Genomic DNA, 16,069 nt, shown 5'->3' with positions numbered 1-16,069 from the left:
GATAAAGGGAGGGAGGAATCGGGCAGAAAAGTAGCTTTAAGGCTACGGTCAGGTCAACCCTGACCTTATTGAATGGCGTAGCAGTCTTGCAAGGCCGATTGGCCTCCTCCATATTTTGTTTCTTATGTTTTTAACATTTTTGCTTTAATGGTGCCAGAGAAAACTGTGTCAATACTGGGAGACTGGAGAAGCTCGGGTTCTTTTCTTTAGAGCAGGGAGGTTGAGAGGAAATTTAATAGAAGTCATTATTCTGAAAAGCTATCTGGCATCTAAAGGGCCGTCAACAAGAGGATGTGGGTTTAAGCTGATTTGCAAAAGAAACAGAGGGTACCCGAGGAAACAGTGATAACAATAAATTGATTGCTTTTTCACTAATTCCAAACCTCATAAAGAGTCTCTTTCAAAATCAAAATTCTTGACTATTTAATAGTCTTTATTAAGTCTCTGCTCCAGTGGCAGTAATCCCAATTTCTAAAACCGCTTCCTCAACTGTAGTATCTCATCTAAGATATCTAAAACATAAATTGTCCATTTGTCTTGGTGGTGCTTGTTAAGTGAGATGATTGACAAGGATCTTGCAGAATTCACTGCTAGTTCTCAAATATTGCAAAGGTATCTTGGAACAAATATAAGAAGAATTTCGTTTAACATCTTATCTCCAACATTGCAGCTCTTCTTCTGTATTGAACTGAACTGATGTATTAGATTATTGTTTTTAAGTATCTGGGTTAAGTCTGCTCCCATGACCTCTTGACTCGGGTGAAAGTAGTGTCAATTCAGCCAACCTGGTACTTGAAGGATATACACACCTTGTGTTATTTCTCCAACTGGCTCATTAAAATGAATTAAATACATTTAAGGGTACACTTGGGGTACCTTGATCTTGCAGATTCTTTCTTGATTATCTTAAGATCATGAAAGGAATTCCTTCATTTTTCTTGAATTTACTCCAGATTTTTCTATCTAGGCAGATTGCTTAGGGGAGAAGAATAGCCTGTGTTGTCTAATTGGAAAGGTTTGTTAAGGCCTGATGGTCTGTTCTCACATTTTACCATCTGCTTATCAATGATATACAGTGTGTTCTAAGGTGTATTGACAATTTCAAATTATAAACAAATAAAACTTGGAATAGACCAAATTGTGGTAGTTCTAATTAAATAAAGTAATCTACATTTTGCTATGATTACGAAAGGCAGTTTTTTTTCCACTGAGCTAAGATTCTGGTTGCACTGATGTTCACAATGTTCGTAAGAGTTGAATAATTAGAAAAGTTTTTAATTTAACCTTCCATTATTTGTCAATTGCCTGCACAAAAGCCATGCTCCAGATGTCATAGCTGACAGCAACTTCACTATTGCAACTGTTTTCATTGTCATTGGCCACCATTTTCCTATTTTACTGTGGACTAGGTACAGACATCCAGGAGATTGACTCGGTGGCTAATTCAGTGTACAGAAATTGTGGCATTTTTGATAAAACTGTTCTAATGTCAACTTCATTGTGTTAGATATCTTAGTTCAGTAGGTCAAATCGCTAATAAACAGAATTCATCTTTTTTGCAGCAGAGGCACTGTTAGCCCTTGTTTGTGAATAGCACCGTTCAAGTTATCAAAGATCACGCTGATGTTTCCGAGGTGCGCCTCAGTTGTCTCAGTATCAATAGAAAATATTTATTCATGCCTATTCATGAAATGTATTCATTAACATAATTTCACATTACGTTGCACACCCAAAAGTGAACACCATTGCCAGCAGCATTTACCCATATTAGTACACTGAATACAGCAAAATGAAAATCGGGTGGCATTGTAATCTGTTGGATACAAAAATGATTTTAATTGTGTGATTATAGTTGGCTAATGTCAATAGAGTACTTCCGTGTACAAATAGAAGTTGTATTGACAGTTCTGATCACTGCCTTTGGCAGTTTAGTTCCTACATCATGTTTCATAGACCTAGGTGTAAGAGTGAGCCATTTGGTCCTTCGAGCCTGCTCTGCTGTTCAATATGATCTTGGCTGATCCTCTATCCCAAACCATATTCCTGCTTTTTCCCAAATCACTTGATGCCTTTAAGATCTAAAAATGTGTATATCTCTCTCTTGAATATATTCACAGACTTGGCCTCCGCAGCCTTTTATGACAGGGAATGCAGCAGGTTCACTAACTACCACCACACGCATGCACATTTTCAAACACCGCCCCCACACTGCCTTCCATATCTTGAGATTGCCTCAACAGGAAAACATCCTCCCTGCCTCCAGTCTGTCCAGCCCTGTTAAAATTTTATGTTTCAGTCAGCTCCCCTCGCATCCTTCTAACCCTTACTGGTTACAGGCCCAATCAAACCATTCTCTGCACGTAGGATAGTCCTTTCATCCTCTATCAGCCAAGTGAATTTCTGCTGCATTCCTTCGATGGCAAGATGTATCCTTTCTTGAGCAGAGAGACCAAGACTGCACACACTACTCTGGGGTGTGGTCTTACCAAGGCCTTGTATACTGCAGAAAGCCATCACTACTTCTGAAATTAATCCTTTTGTAATGAATGCCACTATACTCTTTACCTTTCTTATTGCTCACTACATTAGCCTGTCTACTTTCATTTGACAGGTGTACAAAGACACCGAGTTAGATCCCTCTGTACATCTACACTTCCCAATATAGCACCGTTTAAGTAATGCTTTTCCTTTCTGTTTTCTGACCTATGTATAACTTCACATTGTATCACACCTGCCATGTAATTTGGGCACGTGGGCAAACACCTTGAAATCTCCTTGCATCCTCCTTCGAACTCTCAATCCTGTTTCAGAATAGAAAAGATTCATGAGGATGAACTCTAAGTTATGAGAAAATGCTGTATGATCTTGGGGTTTTTTTTAGCCTTTAAAGCATCTGAAAGGCAGTGTTGTTAGTAGGAATAAAAATGCTAGTAAACAGGATAAAAATAAAGGTTAAGTTGTTTAAACTGAGAGTAGGATTTATGTACTAGCTAGTGAAAGGCAAATCGAGAGCTGATAATGAGACATGCTTCAAGAATGCTTTGAACTATTAGTGCTTAGACTGATTGATTTTACAAGGCAACATACTGTTCAATCCAATGTATTTTTGAATGTGGTAATCTACTCGTATTTACAGACATAGAGAACCTCATAACAAGATGTATCTTTGGGCCTTTTACACCGAATGTCTCACCTGGAAGAATTGTTCTCATTACCGCAAATTAATCCAAGTTCAGAAGGCATGAGAACCCCAAGCTGTAATGTACCGTTGCTTACAACAATTAAGAGTTTATCCAGTTACACTCCCGTTTGTATAGCCTATTTCAATGTAAAACTAGACTACCTACTGTGACTTAAACTTGTGAATTTTCCATGACTCTCAACTCCTAGCCAAGTTTGCACTCGTTACTTAGTGGTTCGCCTCCCAAGATTCTTAAGACATGAGACGTATAGAATTTGCTACTTAATTCTTCATTGTAAGCAATTATTTTGGTAAATAATATATGAAGAACCTTGTCCTGATTTAAGTGATGAATGTTTGCTATTTTCTGCTCAGTGTCCCTGAAAATGTAGAAATTGACAATGTTGAGGTCTGGTGGGTCTAATTGCAAATCAAGCAAGATAGTTAGAATTTTTGAGTGGAGCTTGAGGATGCGCATCACTATTTTGAAAAATAAAGTGAAGTCAGGCACAAACACGAAGAGCATGAAGTGATTGGGAGCAAGACCAATACTATTGAACATGTATCCTTGAGCAAGATAAGACTAGGATAATTTGTTTTGCAAAGAAATGTCCCCTTTTGAGTGATCTGTTCTTCAAAAATTGCCTAAAGCTGAAAATAAATTATTTGAATACCTGTTGCTTCAGTATTTCATACACTCTGGACAGTTCATAACATTGTCTTTAAGTGTGACTACAGTAGTTTAGACTGAATGTTATACATAGTGATGGATGAGGTGACTTCATACAAAAGTTTTAATTGCTGGTTTCAGAGGTGTATATTTAAATGCAAACATAAAGCTACATGATGTGTATTTATAGTCAGATTGGTCCTGTTAATTCAGAGCAGTGTTTCTAATTGAAAATAATTGATTTGTGCAGTATAATTAATTTATGTAATATTTCAGATAGTCAATGTATTTTTTTTGATTTCAAGCTGAAGTAAGTAATTTTTGGTTAGAAGACTGTGCAATGACAGATCAAGATACAATTCTAGGCCATTCTGTTTGAAAGCCAACCTATTCTCTGAGCTGTAAGACACTGGAAGTCCTGATCAAAATTCTTTCAGGCAGAAGTTCTCTCATGCTCCAAAAGCTTGTGTCATTTCACATAAACCTGTTGAACTATAGCCTGATATTGTGTGATTTCTGACCATGTCCACTCCAGTCCAACACCGGCACCTCCACATCATGGCTACCATCAACACCACAAACTGCCGGCTCAAAGTAGAGAGGATTTCCAAGAAGACCACACGTATCGACACATATCAAGTTTCTGCAGAAATGCAAGAAAGCAGGGAAGATCCCAAAAGGACTACAGATCATGAACACACTCAAGTCGACCTACAATACAGACTATGTCAAGAGACTCTACCGTCGCACCTCTTGCACACTTCTCAATCATCTTGTACACCAAATCTACAGCAGACGCCACAACCTTGAAATCGGGAATGATCCATATTCTCAACTTGCGCTCAAGGTACAGCAGTACAGCTACGAGTCACTGCCTTGCAGATGAGGCAACAGAACTACACCACCTACATGCACACTAAGAACAAGAAACTGGAGCATCTTGGTCACCACCAGCAGTAGCCAAGCTACCCTTGGTACCACAGTTGAAGTCAGTACCACCACAGGGTAATCCATTGTCAATTTATCTGACCACACCCTTCAACTGGACAAAATTGAAATTCTAAGCCCCACTATCAAAATGGACCTCATTGGTCTCGCAGCAGACACAGGAATTCTTCAGGCAAATGAGACTCTGGGAATTCATTCACAAATCCCAAGATGTCAGCAGTGAGCCTAATGAGACAACCACTGAACCGGAACAGTCAACAGAGATGTGTGGTGCAGCAACCAAAGGAGCAGTCGAGTTGGACCCCTCTGGAAGGCCGTTGAGCTCGGCTGGACATGTATGTTCAAGCCATCAAGAGATGTGTTAACACCAGATTCATCAGCCGCTCTCTGTGTAGTGGAAAACGGCACCCAAGCATAATGCAACGCCATCCATGCTCTCGAGACCATTCGCAACATTGTCATCAAACCAGCAGACAAATAAGGAGCCATCGTCATACAGAATAGAACAAACTACTGCAAGGAAGTATACAGACAACTGAACAACCAGGAATGCTATAGACAATTACCAGCCGATCCAAACAAAGAACGCACGTGTCAACTCAACAGACCGATCAAGACTTTGCATCCAGACTTTGAGAGTATACTATGCACTCTAATCCCGCGTACTTCTCGTGCAGGAGTTTTCTACCGCCTTCTGAAGATACACAAAGCCAGCACACCTGAATGTCCCATCATATCAGGCAACGGGACCCTGTGCGAAAACCTTTGACTATGTTGACGGCATCTTGAAACCCATTGTACAAGGAACCCTCAGCTTCCTTTGCGACACTGCAGACTTCTTACAGAAACTCACCACCCACGGACCAGTCGAACCAGGAACATTCCTCGTCACAACGGACGTTTCGGCACTGTACACTAGCATACCCCACAACGATGGCATCGCTCCAACAGCCTTAGTACTCAATACCAACAACTGTCAATTTCCAGACACCATCCTACAATTATTCCACTTCTTTCTCAAGCACAGTGTCTTCACCTTCGACAACCAGTTCTTCACTCAGACGCATGGAACAGTCTTGGGGACTAAATGTTCCAATATGCCAACGTTTCATGCACAATTTTGAGCAAGACTTCTTTGCTGTACAGGACCTCCGACCTATGCTATACACCAGACACATTGACATTTTCTTCCTTTTGGATTCATAGCAAGTAATCACTGAATAACCGCTTAGAGATATCAACGAGTTTCATCCCACCATCGGACTTGCCTGGGACTACTCTTCAGAATCAGTCTCATTCTTGGACACACATATCTCCATCAAAGACTGACACCTCAGTACTTCTCTCGACTGCAAGCCCACGGATAACTTCCTGATGCTGCATTTCTCTAGCTTCCACCCTAAACATATTAAAGATGCCATCCCCATGGGCCGGCCCTGCACGTACACAGGATCTACTCAGATGAGAAGGAACGCGACGGACACCTGAAGGCTTTGAAGGATGCCCTCATATGAATAGGATATGATGTTCAACTCATCGATCACCCGTTCCAACGTGCCACAGCGAAAAAACACAACGACCTCCTCAGAAGATGGACGCAGGATATGACTGATAGAGTACCCTTTGTCATCAAGTGCTCCCCCCGGAGTGGAGAAACTACGCTACGTTCTTCGCAGCCTTCAGCCTGTCATTGATGACTATGAGCACGTTGCCAAGACCTTCCCTACACCTCCACCTCTCGCCTTTAAACAGACCATTGTTCACAGCAAACTATCCAGTCTTCAGGACAACATCGACCACAACACCGCACAACCCGCCATGGCAACCTCTGCAAGGCATGTCAGATCATGGATACTGCCATCACACGTGCGAACGTCACCTGCCACATACACATCAGATATTCCTGTGACTTGGCCAATGTTGTGTATCTCATACGCTGCAGGCAAGGCAGCCCCGAGGCATGGTATATTGGTGAGACTATGCAGACGCTACAACAACGGGTGAATGGACACTGTGCAAGGACCTCCAGACAGGAATGTTCCCTCCCATTTGGGCTACACTTCAGCAGTCAAGGGCATTCACACTCACTCCAGTCTTCGGTTAAGCGCCCTATAAGGTGCTCTTCAAGGTACATAATAACGCAGAATCACCAAGCAGAGACTGATAGCCAAGTTCCATATCCATGAAGATTGCATCTTGGCTTCATGTTGAGCTACAGATGACCCCGCCATACTGTTCTGTATCTGTAGAGTCGTCTTTACTGTCCTGTTTTGACAGCATTACCTTGATAAATTATGATCTCTCCACCTTAATTAGTTTGTACAGTATTGAATTACTTATTGCTTTGGTTATAGACCCTTGGCATATGACTGTTATACCCAGCATGTCATTCCAGTCATTTAGTTTGTTTCCAGAATCATGTTTTTAATATTTTGTAATTATCTCTCTGCCTCACTTAATCGGATTAAAGGTCATTCCTTCGGTGCTCGTTCAGCTGTTGACGCTTTACTGACCATCTAACATTCTTGGTCACCTACAGAGACTTATCACTCACGCCAGTTGTATGATCGTTTGATCTGTTTGTCCTTGAACTCTCTGCCTATAAACTCTGGGTTTGTGGGTTCTGCTCTCTCGCTGCACCTGACGAAGGGGCTGTGCTGCGAAAGCTTGTCATTTCAAATAAACCTGTTGGACTTATAATCTGGTGTCACCTGAATGCAAACTAAATTGCAAGCACCTGCTGCAAGAGTTTCCTTTAAAAAAAATCCTTTTTTATAAAATATTTTTTGCTTTGAAAGGAGATTCCTTTGCTTTTGATGTGACTTGACAACCCCACACTTCTCCCATTTATATTGGATAGTGTGTGGCTAACTCAGTTATTTGAAGTCCAGACTAGGGAATGCAGTTTCATATCCTTAAACATGATTGAGCTGCTTCGGTCTTCAACAGTTTGATGGCTTCTCATGGTCGTTTGTTTTCCCCTTGTACTAAGTTGTCAGTCAACCCATGCAAAGACACCAACATTAACTGAATTTTACTTTACTATTTCATGGAATAATTAAGAGCTCCTGGAATGTGCTACTTCTGAAAATTGTGGATGCTCATTTGATGAATATATTCAAGATTGACGTTGGTCAGATTTTTGAGGGCCAAGGGAATTGGGAATTGTGGGAGAATGGGTGTTGATGCGGAAGTTCAGCCATAATCTAATGAAATGGCGGAGCATTCTCGAGCCCATATGGCCTACTATTTCTTATGTCCTTACAGTAGCATTTGAGTTCTCAACCTCTGTGTTGCTGCAGCACCATTGCGACCCATAATTGTTAAAGATATGATCCTACACATTCTACATGCCAGGGATTCAGATATCTAGAACTCAACGTATATCCTTCTCTAAAACTCTTCACCTCGTTTTTCTGTCTGTGTATCGTGCTTTCTCTCTTGCTTTACTGTCTATAAATTCCTTCAATTACCATACACTGAATGGGCATTGGTGACTTTGTAGTTCTGTATTGGTCCACGACTACCCTTGGCAAGGGTCTACAGTAGCTTATCATTGTTTTTTTGCAGGTGGCTGGTCTGGAATCTCTGTCACTCTTAATTATCAAAGCCATATCAGAAGATTTTACAGGTTGATAACCTGTTGGCAGCATTATTAACTCAGTTTCAATGGCCATTCAAACCCTGAAATGTAACTTGAACCTGAGCTTAGGATCCAGGAATAATACCACAAGACATATGACAAGAACTTACCCACAATATGGGATTGATTTGATGTGATATGATTCTAGAATAGAGTCTGTGTCTCAGGCAGTGAGTGTGCTACCACTAAATCAAGGCTGGAGTAACAACTGCATTGCCAGTACCTGGTTTTGATTTTGTTTTATAGCATTGCTAGGGAATTAAAGTACTGATAGGAAAAGGTGAAATTGATAGCTGGGATCACATAATGTTAAAACATATACATTACAACCCTGTTTTCACACCATTCTCTCTAGGTAAAATCTGTTTTATCTCATTATGGAAAATGCTGCTAATGAAGATGGAGGAAATGATCAGGCTGACTCTCAGTCTTCTAATGAAGATCAGCGCAGGCGTCAGTCAGACCGCCTGGATCGGGAAGAGGCCTTCTATCATTTTGTCAATAACCTGAGTGAAGAGGAGTACAGGCTGATGAGGGATAATAACCTATTTGGTACACCAGGTGGGCAAACTTAAAAATAAATGAATATCAGTATTTTCTGAGAAAGTATAATGAAGATATGAAAATATGTCACTCCCTCACTGGGTTTTGTGCTGTATCGTGATGTCCAGATAGGAGATGTAATTTTAGGCTTTGTTTTTACTGGAGGTTGATCTTCCTCTATTATTGAATTGTTATCTTACATTAAGGAGGTTCAAGTATAGGCAGGTGTTTGTGTTACTATGGGTAGAATCACTCAATCACTTTGAGTGCTTTTGTTAATGGTTAATCGATGTGAAGAATAGCTAGCTTTGTAGGTTTGCATGTGTTCTTCAGCAAAATTGTAGGTTTTTATCAGTTACAGATTCCATTCTAAATACATTGAATAATCAAAAATGCTGAGAATTTTCAATTGAAGTAGACCTGTAAAATGCTTTAAATTTTCATAATTTTGAAACAGAGCTGGGACACAGCATTTTATTTTTCCCCTTTTAATCCCAGTATTGTTTGTGAATGCACAATACCATCATTCCCATGGCATTGCTTATACCAAAGCGGATATTGCAAAGAAACAGTCCAGGATGGATAAAAAGGAGAGTGATTTTTCTTTTGTCCTGGGAAGTAGTATCAGTGGGGAGGCAATGGCCTAGTGGTATTATTGCTGAACTGTTAATCCAGAGATCCAGGTAATGTCCTGGGGCCGCAGATTCGAATCCCTCAATAGCAGATGGTGGATTTTGAATTCAGTAAAATTCTGGGATTAGGAGTCTTACGATGACCATGAGACCATTGTCAACTGTCAGAAAAACCCATCTCGTTCATTAATGGCAGTTTCCTTTCTTAAAGGACATTGTTACCTAGTCTAGCCTACATGTGATTCCAGACCCAAAGCAATGTGCTGATTCCTAACTGCCCTCTGGGCAATTAGGGATGGGCAATAAATGCTGTCCAATCCAACGATCCCCTCATCTCGTGCATGAATAGTAAAAAGTATTTCCTTTTGTACATTGGAGTTGGATAGCGGTAAAATCGTTTTGATGGCTTCTCCCCAACAGTTACATAAATCTACAGAATGGGGAGAGAGCATATTTTCACTAGAAATTGGGCATTTTTTCTACTATACCTTTGCTAATATGTTTCTGTTTTTGTTTCTTTTCAAATTTTTATTTAGTACAAAGGCTCTTCACTCTCAAAATTGAGTTTAGTGAGTTAGTTGGCCATGATGGAGCAACTTTTACTACTATCACAAATATTGTTTTGTCACAAACAAGAAATCATACCAGTTAAAAGATCAAATTGATAACCATAAATTGTGTTGCCCTCTACCTACACTGCCAGTTAGGTCCAGCTGTGTTATCATTTAAGGCATGATGTTTTAGAGTAGGGGTGCCCAATCTACAGCGTGCAGATGACATGGCCCACCAGTGTTTCATACAGCCTGACATCTGTTTTACTGATAGACCAATTTTATAAATCATTTGTAGGGTTCTCATTTAATAATTGCATACCCTTATGTGAGAAGGATTATGTACCAGGAAAATAATGATATCGAGTGAAAGTTAACATTTTTAAAAATTTTTTACGTTTTGTGTGTTTTTTTTGAAGCCAGTGCATTATATAGGTAAGAATGTGTGGAAGATTTCGCAAAGTGCTGCTCCTCTGATCAGATGGCCTTTCTCTTCTGTGTGCACTGTTGCAGGCTTACAGGTGAGCCTATCAGGAGCAAAAATGAGAGAGAACCTGTCTGTGATTGGAGGAGCAGTGAGCAAACCAAAGGTCTGGATCCATGGTGTTAAATCTGGAGTTAGGTCTGGGAATAGGTGACTTTTGAGGAGACTCTGGCTTAAGGAAGATGGGAAGGAGATAAAAGTCACATGTGGAGAAAGCAATGACAGTCTGATGGCAGAGGGGTACTACGACAGTCCTTGTGTACAGGACAGGGTATACCTGCTGCAGGTATGTCTTGTAGACAAAAAGCAAGACAAAGCCAACTCAGCCAATTACCATCACTCGGTCTGCTCTCAATTATTCATAAAGTGTTCGAAGGTGTCCTCAAAGTGCTGCCAAGCAGCACGTGTCAAGCTATAACCTGCTCACTGATGCTCAGTTTGGGTTCTGCCAGAGCCACTCAGCACCTGACCTCATTACAGCCTCTGTATAATCGTAGACAAAAGAGCTGAATACCAAGGGGACATCAAAGTTACTGTCCTTGCCATCAATGCTGCATTCAACCAAGTCTGACATCAAGGAGTCCTACCAAATTTGGAGTGAATGGAATCAGGAAAAATTCTCCACTGGTTGCAGTCATACCTGCAGCAAAAATAGATGGTTGTGGTTGTTGCTTAGTCATATCAGCTTCAGGACGTCTTTGCTGGAGTTCCTTAGCGTAGATATTTTCTCTTTAGCCCGTTCAGAAATGTTATGACATATTGCTGGAGCAGTTAAGACTTGAACCTGCCCTTCCTGGTTCAGAGGTAGGGATGCTACTACTGTGCCACAACTGCCTTCAGTTCACTGGGGTATATATTTTTAACCAACCTGTTCAGAGATACTGTTCAACTCTAGAGCGGGTGAGACCTGAACCTGGGCTTTTGGCTCACAGGTAGAAACACTGCCATTGCATCACAAGAACTCTTGGTTCCTTAGGATCATGTCCTAGGCCCAACCATCTTCAGCTGCTTCATCAATAGTCTTCCCTGCATCATAAGGTCAGATGTGAGACGTTCACCAATGATTATAGAATGTTCAACACCATATGCAACGCCTCAGATACTGACGCAGTTCATGTCTAAGCCTGGGTTGAAAAGTGGCAAGTAATGCTTGCGCTACACGCATACCAGGCAATGGCATCGCAATATGAGACAATGTCACAAACCTCCCTTGATATTCAATGGCATTACTATCACTGAATTGCCCCACTACCAACATCCTGGAGGTCACCATTGACCAGAAACTGAACTGGACTAGTGGGGGGCAAGGCATATTCCAGTGAATAACTTATCATCTGACTCTCCATAGCCTAGCTACAATCTACAAGGCACAAGTCAGGAGTGTAATGGAATGCTCCCCACTTGTTTCAACGTGTGCAGCTCCAGCAACACTCAAGGGACTTGAAACCAAGCAGAACAAAGCAGGCTATTTGATTTGTACTACATTCACTCCCTGCACTAGTGACAGTCAGCAGCAGCGTATCCCATCTATAAGATGATCTGCAGGAGTTCACCAAAGCGCCTCAGACAGCACCTTCCAAAGCCATGACCACTTCCACGTAGAAGGACAAGGATAACAGATACTTGGGAACCATGCACCTTACTCTCCAAAACCACTCACCATCCTGATTTGGAAATGAATCACAGTTTTTTTAGTATCACTTTCAAAATCTTGTAATGCCTTCTGTACTGGCCTTGTGGGTCTACTGACAGCCCATGGACTGCAGCAGCTTAAGAAGGCAGCTAACCACTACCTTCTCAAGGGCAACTAAGGCATAGACTAAATGCTGGCCCAGCCAGTGATGCCCACAACCCAAGTGTGAATTGGAAGGTCAGGCCATGAAGGTGAGCATCGTAGGGAGAAATTACAGTGAGGCCAATGGGTCGCTGCCACAAATTATACTTTCTTTTACTTCTCATTTTTTAAGATTATTATATAATTACTTAAGTTTGCATTTAAGTATCGTTTGGGGGAAGGAGTCAGTATAATTTGGAGTATGGCTGTGCTTGACCGCTTTCATCTCAATTGGTAAGGTAATAAAATCATGATAGAAATGTTTGAAGTGCAGTGATCCATGGATTATTGGCTTGAACTTAAAGGAGCAGAATAAGTCATGCAGAAAGAGAGGGATAAATGTCTGTGTACTGGAAGGGGGTGGTGGTGAGACGTGACATGGAAGTGAACGAGAGAGGTAAGTGTGAGAGAGAAAGGAAGCAAGGGATAGGAGTGTGGGAAAGGAAAACAGACTGGAGAGACAAAGATACCCCAAACTGAAATTCAACTCTCCTCTCACCCCCCTCCCTTTCCTGTGAATTCCACAGAGGCCAACTCAAAATGTGCCCTACCAAAGATGACCCAAGGTTAGCATTATTTAAACCTAACTCCTTAGCTCAACCCAGTCAGTACCCTTCCCTGATTATCATGAGTTGGAGCTGATTGTTTTTCCTGGCTTGGCTTCTAAAACAAAAAAAAATTGGCTTTTTTTAAATTGAGCTTTTGTTGCGTGGCACGTTTTGATCGTTATTCCTCTAAATTATCAATCTATTGCTTGAGAATTTTTTGATAAAATTCATGTTTACTGTTGTGATAAGCGTTATCTTTCTGAAGTTTGCTCACTAGCCCTTCTAGGATGAGGAACAATCATAATGTGGCCCAAACCAACAGGAGCGCACCCCTGTTTTAGAACTAGATCGAACTTCCATAACTAGTTTCTTCAGTACAAAATATAGATAATACCAAAAAAAATTACTAATTTAGGTGGAATAGTCATTGCTAAGTGGAAGGAAGAAGTTTTGCAAGGAACAACAATGTTTGCAACTTGCCAAAAATCCCTTTTGTTACAATTTGCACAGCTTTCTAGTAGCATTCCTTTGACTTTTTTTAAAATGTTAAATAATTCCAGTTACTTGGGGATTTTTGGTTCGGTAGCTTCCCATTGTTCAGGGTGATACTTGTAAATAGCAGGTCTTGATTAACTTTGTGAATGGCCAGTCTTGCTATCAATGATTAAACACCAAATTCTGAGATTTACAGTAATATTGTTTGTACCAACTGAATTTTAATTTGTGCCTTTATTCAGTTGATAATTGCTGTGGAAAGTTCCATGAACTTAGTATTTCCAGGAGGGCCATTGGACTCTGACAAACACTGACATTTCAAGCAGAGCTTTATAGTTACTAATGTGAATTTTGCCATCTTTATGATGTGTTGCAAGCAATATTCCAATTTTTTTCCTGCTTATGCAGAAAGGGAAACATGATCAAAATCATTTGCAAAAGTATTTGAATTGATATTATTTTGTTTCCTTGCTTCTTTAACTGGTTGTTGATTCCTTTTTAATTTGATCCTTTTAATAAGCCAATCTGGTATGTGTCTAGATTTGTGTATAGCAGTCTGATGTGCAGAGTTTATATACATTTATGGATGTTTAAACTCCAGTTTAATTTTAATACATAAAACAATACATTTAGATTTTCATGTATCTGAGTGTAAAATATCACTTATCCTGCAAGATCTACTAGCTGGATGTATTGACCTTGTTTTTAATGGCACTGAGCGGTCCCTTGGCTTATCTGCCCTGGGAATTAGTCTGCAATTTGATATCACTGGGAAACTGTGAAATTCATCGGAACTACTGTATCCGTGCTGAAATTCAGCAACAAAAGAATAGAAATATGGGACCTAATAGAATGGAGAAGGAGGGTTTGATCTGTTTGAGTGATGAAAGAAAGATTTGTATTTATCTAGAACTTTTCAAGGCCTTACTGATTTGTTAAAATGGTTTACATCCAATGACTTGAGCAGAGTTTGTAAATGCAGTTGGTGTTTGGTATATTTGTGGATTCTTGGTACCTTTCAAGTGATGCCCAAGCTTAGCAGCACTAGATTGTGTGTTTTATTTTCTTGTGGGGTACTGGCTGACCAGCATTTATTGCCCATCCCTAGTTGCCCTTGAGAACGTGGTGGTGAGCTGCCACCTTGAACCCTACTACAGTCCCACATGCTGTTGCTAGGCCCACAACACCATTACCGAGGGAATTCCAGGATTTTGACTCAGCGACAGTGAAGGAATAGCAATATATTTCCAAGTCAGAATAATGAGTGGCTTGGAGGAAAACTTGCAGGTTCTGGTGTTCCCGTGTATCTGCTGCCCTTGTCCATCTAGATGAAGGTGATCATGGGTTTGAAAGGTACTGTTTAAGGATCTTTGGCGAATTTCTGCAGTGCATCTCTTAAATAGTACACACTGCTGCTACTGAGCGTTAGTGGTTGAGATAGCAGCAGTTTTGTGTGATTGTGCCCATCAAGGGTACTGCTTTGTCCTGGAATAGTGTCAAGCTTCTTAAGTGTTGTGGGAGCTGCACCCATCCAGGCAAATGGGGAGTATTTCATCAGACTTCTGATTTGTGTCTTATAGATTATGGACAGGCTTTGGACGTTCAGGCAGTGTAAGTTGCTGCAGTATTCCTAGGAACCTCGCAGATATTGAAATCACTATTTAGTCCCTGAGTGTGTCTCTGTCTTTAAGTGATCACACATGAGAATGTTTCCAGTTGTCAGCAAAACAGTTAAGGATAGCTAGTTCCCCATTGCCTGACAATCTTTGAAAATCAACTTCTTATCTGAAAATAATGTATGGCAACAGGATAGAGAGAGTCTGGTGTGTTTGTGTGTGTGTGTGCCTTCTCTATACTTAGTGTAGGTTCTGAAATTTACAGAATTCTGACAAAACTACAAGTGTGTAGGTCATGCAAAAAAGTCCACCTGAATGAAACTTGGCCTCTGAGAAATTATTTTGAAATGAGCTTGTGCTAAGAGTCTGAAGATTTTCATTGTGATATGAAACGTAACCAAAATAAGCTAGTTTTAAAAAAAGAATAGGCATTTTCTTTCTCATCCCCAGTGTTGCTCGTGAATTTTAGAATACACTGTTTCTTTTCTGCCTTTTGTTTGTGTATGGTTCTTTCCTCTTCCAACCACCCGTTTACATCTGCTAGCTTGCTTTTTTTTATCTGCTCAGGTTTTTGTCTCTTTTGTTTCCTTCTGTCTCTGTTCTCTTCTGCTTTCCTCCACAGGGGTAGCTTTTGGCTCACAGATCAAGAGAGTGAACTGACCAGGGCACAGTTCAACTTTCAGGTCGTGTGAAGAATATGGCCATGGCAGTGGGCCAGCACTGGATAGTGAGAGGTGATCAGTATGACACCACAAAATTTTAAGTCAGGTGGGTGGCATGTGGAGCACAATATGGTACATTGAAGAGTCAGAGGATTGAAAGGTAAATATGTGTGGTAAGTATGCATGCTGAATCTGAAAGGTTTAAGAGGAATCTGCTGGATGTAAAAACTTGAAAGTAGAAACATTTCATGCAAACCTTTAT

The 16,069-nt window shown here is 40.7% G+C and overlaps 1 protein-coding gene across 2 annotated transcripts in view; it reads left to right on the top strand.

Annotated features, from left to right (window-relative positions):
• rlim (ring finger protein, LIM domain interacting) overlaps positions 1 to 16,069 on the top strand; it is a 54,038-nt gene that overhangs the window by 14,352 nt on the left and 23,617 nt on the right. Inside the window, exon 2 of one of the 2 annotated variants that reach the window (XM_020534625.2) lies at positions 8,798 to 9,003. In XM_020534625.2, coding sequence (XP_020390214.1) covers positions 8,820 to 9,003 — 184 coding nt within the window. In that variant the 5' untranslated portion in view covers positions 8,798 to 8,819. Of the gene's footprint in view, positions 1 to 8,797; positions 9,004 to 15,723; positions 15,914 to 16,069 lie in introns of those variants that run through there. The other variant, XM_048605162.1, reaches the window with a different exon arrangement.

This window comes from Rhincodon typus, chromosome 14 (genome assembly GCF_021869965.1).
Source record: "Rhincodon typus isolate 14 chromosome 14, sRhiTyp1.1, whole genome shotgun sequence".
Taxonomy (NCBI): Eukaryota; Metazoa; Chordata; class Chondrichthyes; order Orectolobiformes; family Rhincodontidae; genus Rhincodon; species Rhincodon typus.
This window is presented reverse-complemented; position numbering and strand designations above follow the sequence as displayed.